A 10,449-nucleotide genomic window follows, 5' to 3' on the forward strand; every position below is an offset into this window, starting at 1 on the left:
CATGTATTTACATGTTGCAGGATGTGTAATACCCCAATAATCGACGTGAAAGCTTAATACTTCTTGATGTTGTTCTGTGATGTTTACCTAATTACCTTTACTTTTGGCGTAGTTGTCTGTGATGACAAAAGGTCAATCACACATTTACAGTAAATAATGAGAAGCTTGCTGTGTTGCTCCATTTTGCAGGCTTTTATGGAGGAAATGACCAGGAAACAACCAGATGTTGACAAAATTACAAAGACACACAAAAGGAAGGCTGCTGTGGATCCCCAAATCCAGTCACAAATCCCTGTGCTTGACAAAGGAAGAGCTGGAAGTATGTTTTCCACAAATATCCTCTTAAATGCATAGTGTGAGCCATCTGTCTGAGTGTTGAGTCAATGCAGGGTGACACCACTTCCTTGTGTTGATCATTTCAGCACCTGGCAATGATGTAATTACCAAGCTATTTCTCTGGTTAAAATGTTCCGAAAGAATAGTCAGTTTTATTGCTTTCATTTACAGGAAAACGTTCTCCCACACAAACTATGTATACATCAGCAACACAGGCTCCTATTGAGACCAAAAACCCTCGGGTCAACCTGCTGGTCACTAAGTGGCAGCACGTGTGGCTGCTTGCGCTGGATAGACGGCGGAAACTCAATGATGCCCTGGACAGATTAGAAGAGGTAATCCAGCGATACAAATACGCTCAAAGCCGGTTGATTTTTTTCTCTGACAGTTTTTTTTTTTTTTTTTTTTTTTTTACTAAATGTGTCATCTTTTTGCATCTGTCCAGTTGAAGGAATTCGCCAACTTTGACTTCGATGTGTGGCGTAAACGTTACATGCGCTGGATGAACCACAAAAAGTCCCGTGTAATGGATTTCTTCCGCCGCATTGACAAAGACCAGGATGGGAAGGTGACGCGGCAGGAGTTCATAGAGGGCATACTCTCCTCCAGTAGGTGTTCAAACTCTGACCATTACATGGTCCAGCAAGTTATATTGTTTTTCTAACTCTAAATTGCTCAATGCAGAATTTCCTACCAGCCGCCTGGAGATGAGCGCTGTAGCAGACATCTTTGACAGAGATGGAGATGGCTACATAGACTACTACGAGTTTGTCGCTGCTCTTCATCCAAACAAGGACGCCTACAAACCACTAACAGATGCAGACAAAATTGAAGATGAGGTATTTTAAACAATAAAACATGGAAATCCCAATAATGCATTTCAAAATTAGGTCAAATAACAGTGAAATAATGCATTTTGTTTTTTTTTAGGTTACACGTCAAGTGGCAAAATGCAAATGCCCTAAACGATTCCAAGTGGAGCAAATTGGTGCCAACAAGTATAGGGTAAGCAGATTTTACATCTTTCTAATCACTGATCTTATATTATGGGACCGAAATCTTTGATTGCACAAAAGAAATGCTATATTATTTGAATTTCTAAAACATAAATTCATTCTAAGATCCTGTGGAAGGTAAGGGTTAAATACAAAATGTGTTCTAATCATTTTTTTTACATACTCTAATCATTTTATGTTTATTGTTCTTCACCAGTTCTACCTTGGAAACCAGGTACATATGAACAGCATCCTCTTTCACTTTCACCCTGCGCTTTACAAAGCCCTATGTCTTTTTTTCACTCACCATGTTTGCTATCCAATTAACACACTGCCCTGATCTGTAGTTCATGTTTGCAGACTGGAACTCAGAAGTAGAGCCAAAGACCTTTGCTGATTTTATTTAATCTGCAATAACCGGTTTTGTGAGACGTATCTATGGTCGAACAAAACAAAAAAATTTGATTTGAATTATTAAGGCCTGAAAAGGCTGATGAAAAAGCCTCACATTTCATCTGCGTGGACACTTTATTCAAATTAACTTGAGTATTTTTTAAAGCCCGACTGCAATTGTTGGTCAGCCAATATAATTAGCCAATGTTAGCAATGTTCGGAGATATGCAGGCAAAATTTTAACTTTAGGAATGTATGTATAAAAATGATCTCGGTGGCTTTGTTGTATGATTATTCATAGCAGGCATTTGGCGGATGTTTGAACATTTTTTACAATTTTAATAATGTGTTGGGTTCAAGTAACCAATTGAATTCCAATGTCTAACAAGCATCTTAGCATTTCTACAAGAGTAGTTATAACATCTTTTAACAATGATTTTTTTTTGTTGGTTCTAAGTAGAATTTCAACATGTTATTCAAAGGTCTCCTTGATTTTAAATTTCCAATAAAAATGTAATTTATTTACAATGTATTGTTGACAGTATGTTGTTTATGAAGGTGTTTATATCGATTTTTACTCCATCTTAAAAAGATTCAGCTGACCTACATAGGTATTGGCTGCAAAAATCAGTCAGGCATCAGGGTTTTTTCCTCTTTTTTATATGGAAAATGAGGCAATAAAAATATATTTTTAGTGACTGCTTTTGAGTTTCAGAAAAAGGAAAATGTACCATTTCCGCCCGTTTTATTGACTCATGGGCATAAATTCATGCACTGGGCAGTTTGGAGAATAATGCTATATGTGTGCTTGCCTTTGGTGCTTCAGATCATGGGAATGATATATCTGAATATGACACCCTTTTGCATAATTTACACTTTTTTTACAATTTATTTATCATTTCTGGGGAAAACTGATTATTTCAATTAGTTATTTTTCTTTCTTTTTGCTCACATGTTGATTATGATAATCTGCATGCTGCAATGTAAAACTCATGACTTAAATGGGTTCATAGACCTCATGCTTTCTGAAGCATATTGGATGAAGATGAATATTGGGAAGTGGAAGTGAGTGGAATAGCTGTGGTTCATAGATTGTTTTCATGTATCACAAACAATGAATTGAAATAATTCTTTTGACAGTTTGGTCTGGTTCACTGCTTACATGACTCCTTAATCGGCGATGAGACAATAGCAAACAGGGAAAATCAAAATCTTACCCCTCATCTGCACGTTGCAGTTTTGGAAAGCTGTATTCTGGTAAATGGTTATTCTTAAAATGTTTCTTGTGCCTTTTTCCTCCAAATCATTATTCAATCTCCATCACCTTTAATGTATCTGATCACTAAAATCACCAATGGCATTGAATCATTCTGATAATCATATAGACTGCAAGATACCCGTTTGAGAGCTAGTATTAGGCACTTAGTGAAGGGTCATCAGTGTTTGATCATGTCTGCGTGTCACACTGTTGTGGATTAGACAGAAATTATTTGAACCATTCCTCATGTTGTTCTCAGTGTGTTGTTGCAGCTAGCAGCATTGGTTCTGCACCAGTGTCAATGCATCCCAAGTTGTAGTTGTAGAAAGTTCAACAAAGTTCTGGATTGCAGGAGATTGCTGTCTGTCCGTCTGACCATGATGTGAAGTTGTCACTGACAGAAAGCATGCCGTTCTGAGTGTTTTGTGTAACGTGTTCTTTGTGCTTGATGTCACATCCAACTGGTAGACTTTGATGTTCTTTCACATATGGAGCTAGAGCAATATCAATCTTCACACCATGTATAGATTGTTTTTATTACTATCTGCCTTTACTGTGGTATTATATTAATACCAGTTCATTTGGTTACTTATTCATTTTTAATATCAAATTAGGGATGATGACCAATTTTACAAACCATATCTAGATGTTTGTCTCTCTCACTACGTGTTGTCACTATAAGGGGAAAATATCAAGCCATCACCGATAAAAAGCCAACCACAAATGAGCTGAAAATTGTGAAGAAATTGCATGGAGAAAAGCAACGCATTAAAAAAACATCACTTAAACAAAAACCAACAAAAAACAAGAAACCAATAAACTTTCAACTGGAAATGAAAAAATAGTCACAAAAATGTCAGATAATAATCAAACCTTCTTTTGATTAATAAAATCATTTAGACTTAAATGTAATTGGACAGACACAGCATAGTATCATAACCCATTGTTCATGTGTTTTTCCACAGCTAAGCAGGTTAAATGATATGTGAAAACTCCTGAATAAAAAAAAAAAATTTTTTTGTTTTTTAGTTTTTTGCATTTAATCCAGCGCTCTTGGCAACAGGAAGCAAATTATTGTACAATGGTGCCTCCTGCTGGGGTTGTTCATCCTACAGCCTCATCTTGAAAAAAGGATAGCATCTTGAGCCAATCAACAATTTACCCGAATCTGAAATCAAAGATAAACCACACTCATCAACATTTAGATTTATGAACTGTTTCATTATTTCTTACTATTGAAATTATGACTGAAACATGCAAATTTGAACATTTCTCTTACATATACTGCTGCTGTAATGATTGTTCATTGTGGTGTAATTTTGGCCATTAGCCCTTTATATACTAACTAAGAACACCAATTAATCTATGCTGTCAAAAGTAACATTTTTGATTACATCAAACTTGCTTTGTTCTGTACTTCATGATGATTTGAATGGAAACTGAATGTCACACTCCAGTGAATACTGATGGAAGGAAGCCAGTTGGATTGACCTTTGTGTGATCTGTGTCTTTGCTAATGAGAAAGAAAATGAATCTCTGTGTGTTGAAGTCCTGCTTTTTGTAAAACCTGTGCACCATGAAGAGGAAATTAGTTCTGATGTGAATACAAAGCACAATAGATGGATTATTTTACTGCAAGTTATTTGAAATTATCAAATACAGAAAGAGCAAATCAGAGGCTAAATGCAAAGAGTTACTCCTTGTCTATGGCTATCGTTATTCTCGACAATTACTGTACATCCTGCTGCTTTATAGGCATATAAACATGTAGAAAAACAAGAAAATCAAAAAGTAGAGCTCTTGGCAGAGATTGTAAATTGTTTACAGTCTAATTGTATTATCTAAAATTCCCCAAACCAGCCTGGTTTCCAGTCTGATGCACAGGTTAAAGGCTTCATTGTGCGTTTTGGTTCAGTTTTTCACACACTTTGTCTTGCTTTTCTTTTCGCTTGCTTTAGTTTGGAGACTCTCAGCAACTTCGACTTGTCCGCATTCTACGAAGCACTGTGATGGTGCGGGTAGGCGGAGGCTGGATGGCTCTGGATGAGTTCCTGGTGAAGAACGACCCTTGTAGAGGTGAGTTTAGGGGGTGACCATAGAAAGCCACAAATCAGGGCAACTGACTTTTTTCTAAAACCAAAATTAGATGTTAATCATCCATGAATATTGATTATAATGCAGTATATTTCAGTTGGTTGACAAGGACCTGAAATTGGTTTTATTTGAAAGCCGAGAATGGCAGTTGTCACGCACTTTTATTTTAAAGGACATTCATTTCCCACGATACAACTGAAGGCAGTTGGCCAATCATAATGCTCTTGAATCAATAAGGAGTGCCACCTTTCAAACTTGGTTAAGATCAAAACGATATATTAGAATGCAATGTATGAGTTTTTAGTACCATGAAGAGAAAAAAAATCTGAATGGCAGCTTGTTTCTTTCATGATTTTGTCATGCAAATAGGAAATGTTTTCTTTATTATTTCTAAGGAAAAGTATTTGTGTCTTCAAAATACTTGGATCTTGAGGGTAGAGCCAGTGACACTGGCTGTTCGTGACGTAGAGTAAAACCAGAGTGCTCGCTGCAAATTGACACATTATTTCCACAGGAATATTGGGCTCTAGGGGTGTCCATTGCTCCGCAACAGTATTAAGTCTAAATAGGTTCATGTCAACATTGTGCTATTTTATTAATTTTTGATTCTTCTGGAAGGAATATATGTACATTACTCAGTATTATTGTGTTTTCAATAAAAAACAAGATTTAGAGGGGAAGGGGCTCATTAATTTTACACCTTCAAATGAATTAAAAGTCGCTGATGATTTTCAAAATCTAATCATTGGCTTCTTGTATAAAGACTATGCAAGTGAAAACTGCTAAATAAGAAACACTAGTTAGGTCATTCTGGGCCATCAGGGTCACATATTTGAAATAGCAATAATAGTTTAAGAGATAATCACTAATGTATAGTTCATTTCTATCAGACACTTTTTCCATCATATATTCAGCCTTTATCTGCTTTTCTCATGTGAATTAGTCACTGCTTTCTTCGGATTGTCATTTGGTTTGCAGAACCTAGAACAGTCATCACAAGGCAGTTGTAATAACTCTAACTGTTTCTTGACTATCATTCATTTTCAAATTATATCCTGAATTTAGTTTAAACTTTAAAGAATTTATTTTCATTTTATTTTTTCATGAACAAAGTACATTGCACTGTAACACAGAAATTCTTTGTTTAAAATTAAGCCGTGAATTATTTTATAAATAGAGCAGAGAACAAACTGGGAAAAAATATCAGGCATATGACTGAAAAAGTCTATACAAACTATACATTAGGAAACATTTCATTCATGTGCGGTTTTAACTGGCAATAGGAGATGTTTTCCATAACATTCAGCTGTCTCTATGAACAATCCCCATGTTTTCTGCAAACTTTTGATATTCTCTGCTTCTTTCTTTTCCCCTGCCGAACACTTCATTTCTTCTAGTTCATCACCATGGGAGCAAAATGTTGCGCTCGGAATCAAACTCTTCAATTACTCAGTCTCCTATAGGTTGGCAAATCTCACACTTTCTCTCCTTGCTCCATGAACCCACCAGTGGTATGTGTGTCTGCACATCCGAGTGTGTGCTGCTTGTGTTGTTCCTGGTGTGTAATAGCTGTGCAAGCTGTTGTCATGAATGGCATTCTCATGAAGTTCATGCATGTAGTTTTTTGTGTGACTCACATCACCTGCTGGTGCTTTTTCTCCAAATCCAGAACATTTTCTCTCCCAGTTGTTCTGAGCCAAGCTCAGATGGGGGGAGGATATGCTTTATATATGATATATGATATCATATATTATATTTGTCTTAGGGGTGTCTTAGGGGAAACAACACAGTGCATTAACGGCCTTGTCAAATAAAATTACAGTATTACTTTGACAAAGTAAGACTTTGTTTGAATGGGAAAATTCAAATTTGACTTGCTTTCTCCAAGACGCTTCAAGGATATTTTTCTTTCAAGTGTTAAGGTTTCTGTGATTTTGTAATATTTTGGTGTAGAATGAATGTTGCTCATATGTATATGCATACATATATTGATATTGATATATGTTTGAAAGGCATTACAGAAGGAAAAAAGTAATCAAACAGAAAATATTTAACACTGATTCAATGTGTATGGTATTTAATATCATAATTGATCAAATATTTTTGCAGTAAGTCAAATATTTTGTGTGATACTTCAATATTTTGAAGATGATGTTTGACTTGATCTGTCTTGTAGCAGAGATGTGAAACTGCATGTGATTTTTTTTTTTTGTCTTGTAATCACATTTCATGTATATTTATTTTACTGAAGCAAGACCATTGAAACCATCAGCAGTGTAGCGAAAAATATTACAAAGATATCTTTGCAAAACAGCTCACTGCCAGTGTTATTTCATAGCCAAAGGCAGGACCAACATGGAGCTCCGTGAGAAGTTCATCCTGCCCGAAGGTACTACTCAGGTGATGGCCAGTTTCCGCTACAGAGGCCGAAGATCCCGGCCTTCATCCAGAGGAGCTTCTCCCAACAGATCCACTTCTAGTCACAGTTGTGCGATCCCCTCCCATGCACCGATGACCAGTACACCAAAGGTTAGATGCAGTTCAAACTTGTGTCATAAGTTAAGTGTGATGATTCCATCATAAATCTTCATGTCCTCTATCATTTGTTTTGCATCACATGATTCATCTCAGTTTTCTGTTGCTCTTCTTCCATCTCATGTCTTTTAGTTTTTGATTTGTGAACCCATACTTGTGTTTTTGATTTGCCATTGTTTCTCAGACTCCCCAACACATTACCCGCAATTATGATAAGCCATGGCTTACAAACAGCAAACCCTGCACTCCTCTTAAATCATCCGACTCCTTTGGGAGCCAAGGTTCTTCCTCTGAGGTATCGTCATAAACATGGTGTGAATCACTTTCCATTGCTGCAGCTGAAATCTTAAGAATAAGAAGAAGCTTGCAATTGAGGAAAAATAATACAAATATTCTTTTAATACTCACTCCTGCAAATATGAGAATGCAGTTGGGTTTTGACATTTTTTATATAATAATGTTGTCACATTTTATATACTTATGTCGTCACTTATCATTATTTCCTTGATTTTAGTGCTGCTTTTGATGTAAAGAGCTCTTTTCTTATAAATTCATATATGATTTAATCCAACTTTGCATGCTAACTCTTTGCTTACTTCTTATTGCCAAGGTTGGTCAAGAGAATTTTCTCAAAATCTAACTAACGTAATGTTCTAAATATGAAAGTTTGTGAAATGTTGAGAAAGACAATATCTGTGGTGCTTTCAAATAACAGTCCAGACTTTTGCAGGGTACACCAGTTCAAGGCACCAAACTGCGCCTTCCTGGATACTTGTCAGGCAAAGGCTTTCAGTCCAGTGAGGAGGGAACCTTGATCAACGCTGCTGTTCTAAATGCTCGGACACAGATGATAGGCGGTGAGTAGAGACCCACACATAGAACTACCTGTTTTCATTCTTCGTACTAAAAAGATGTCTTAGTGGCCTATTTATGTTCACAGTATAGCTGCTGAAATATGCATGTCTTCATTGGGAAACTTAATTGGGATAAAAACAAAGTAACAGTTCTGAAAATTAGAATACATAGTTAGTTGGGAGATATTTGAGGGTTTAATTTCTGAGTTAGACACCCAGTGTTCTGACAAGCTGTTTAATTAATGCCCTAGGTATTAAATGCTGCACATCTTTTTTTCATCAAGGTCAATGATTGCAATTAGTCTGCGCAGCTTATTCTAAGAATGAAAATTCTTTTTACCAACAACTTGGTAAGAAAACAACACCAACACTAGATTCTCAATAGACAATCCACTGACATTATTCCTCAAGAAAGGAAGAAATTACATTTCTAGTGAACTAGGAATGTTGCAAACGATAACCTGACAACATTTCTTTTATGACAATCTTCAATAGAAAAATAGATTGTAAATGAAGTACAGTAGGCGTCCTCTTTTTCTTCTTCGCTTTCATATGGCCATCACTTTCTTCGCAACTGCATCCTAGCACTCTTGTCACTTTAAGAATCAAACCCTACCATATCTACGTCAGCACAACTTACCGTTGTTTGTTGTTCTCTGTGACAAATAATTTTTAATTTTTTTTTTTTGTACTTTTGCTCCGTGTGTCTTAGAGTAATGCTATTTCAATGCTCTGTATGTGTGAACCTATGTCAGTATTGACATTAAAGTTGACTTTGACTTTTTGATATTCACTACTTCTTATTCGTTATTGCTCATCAATGTGTTGCTCTAGACTCCAGGAAACACCCAAGCAGACCTGGAAGTAAAGCTGGAAGCAGAGGCAGCAGTCGTAGAGGAAGCGATGCCTCTGATTTTGACATCTCAGACATCCAGTCAGTGTGTTCAGACGCGTCTGAGACTGTTGGCGACTCGGTCCGAGTGACACCACGGTCTGCCTCCCGTCAACATGGAGGGAAACCCTCCAAGATCCCCACTCCACAGAGAAGAGCCACAACCACGAGCAAACTGGCAAAGGGATCCAAGCGATAGTTAGTGGCCTTGAAAATAAATAAACCCAGAAGCAAGTTGCACCACAAACGGACACTGGAAATATCTAACTTAAAGACTGCATATGTGTTGAGTGTTATTTAAATTGCTCCGGAGATGTAAAATATTCTGTTGAGAGGCAATATGATTTAATATTATGCGAGAATGAAATGTTAATGGCCTTGTGTATTTGTTTTTAATGTATTTTATTTTTTGTGAAAAATGTCAAATGGTTTTTATTGTATTTAATTGATGCAAAACCTCTAAGGGTTTTATGAACTCTTGCAAACCTGGCAAAGACCATGATGTACGCAAACCAACATTTCTGCACACTAATGAAGGGCAACTTGCAGGACTGCGCTCCAAAAGTTATTGAATGTACTGTAATTTATGTATGCTGATGTGTGGAGCACCACTTAAGGCACTGCAATTGTGTATTTAAGTGCTACAGTATACTGCCAACCTGCATTTAAAGGGCAATGCAATATTACTACAGTAAGCCCCCGTAAGCACTGCAGCAACCTTTGAAAACACTAAAAACGAGTAGCAGAAGCCTTGTAATCCTTAAGCTTTCAAGTCCTGTTTGTATGTTAGCAGCTCCACTCCTCGTTTTGTTTGACCACTTCACAGCAAAGTGTGCATTGACCTCCAAGAGGAGCCACCTAATATAGACATTCTCTTGTGCATTCATGTCAGTGTATGGTTCATTTCGATAGAGCTGAAATTGTTACTGTAACATTACTTTGTAATAAACCTGCTTGCAGAAAGCCGCCAGAGACTGATGGCCTAGTGAACTGTCTTTGCGCTCTTTCTCTCTTGCTTTTTTAAAATTTCTCATCGCTCCTCTCCACAGCTAACCCCCTGTGCTATAATGGCATATTGACGTTTCCTTACTG

General features: G+C 36.8%; 1 protein-coding gene across 16 annotated transcripts in view; it reads left to right on the forward strand.

The window, feature by feature from the left end:
- Window positions 1-10,335, forward strand: part of dst (dystonin) — a 104,533-nt gene extending 94,198 nt beyond the window's left edge. For 7 of the 16 annotated variants that reach the window (XM_086168493.1, XM_086168362.1, XM_086168456.1 and 4 more), the window contains 13 exons: window positions 190-319; window positions 508-671; window positions 782-944; window positions 1,021-1,175; window positions 1,267-1,341; window positions 1,549-1,566; window positions 2,865-2,981; window positions 4,941-5,058; window positions 6,474-6,587; window positions 7,415-7,605; window positions 7,796-7,906; window positions 8,342-8,468; window positions 9,300-10,335. In XM_086168493.1, coding sequence (XP_086024619.1) covers window positions 190-319; window positions 508-671; window positions 782-944; window positions 1,021-1,175; window positions 1,267-1,341; window positions 1,549-1,566; window positions 2,865-2,981; window positions 4,941-5,058; window positions 6,474-6,587; window positions 7,415-7,605; window positions 7,796-7,906; window positions 8,342-8,468; window positions 9,300-9,556 — 1,740 coding nt within the window. In that variant the 3' untranslated portion in view covers window positions 9,557-10,335. The remainder of the gene's footprint in view (window positions 1-189; window positions 320-507; window positions 672-781; window positions 945-1,020; window positions 1,176-1,266; window positions 1,342-1,548; window positions 1,567-2,864; window positions 2,982-4,940; window positions 5,059-6,473; window positions 6,588-7,414; window positions 7,606-7,795; window positions 7,907-8,341; window positions 8,469-9,299) is intronic. The other 9 variants (XM_086168448.1, XM_086168472.1, XM_086168371.1 and 6 more) reach the window with 8 other exon arrangements.
- The last annotated feature ends 114 nt before the right edge of the window (window positions 10,336-10,449 follow it).

This window comes from Fistularia commersonii, chromosome 2 (genome assembly GCF_037954325.1).
Source record: "Fistularia commersonii isolate RoL2024-O1a breed Wild chromosome 2, RoL_Fcom_v1.0, whole genome shotgun sequence".
Classification (NCBI taxonomy): domain Eukaryota; kingdom Metazoa; phylum Chordata; class Actinopteri; order Syngnathiformes; family Fistulariidae; genus Fistularia; species Fistularia commersonii.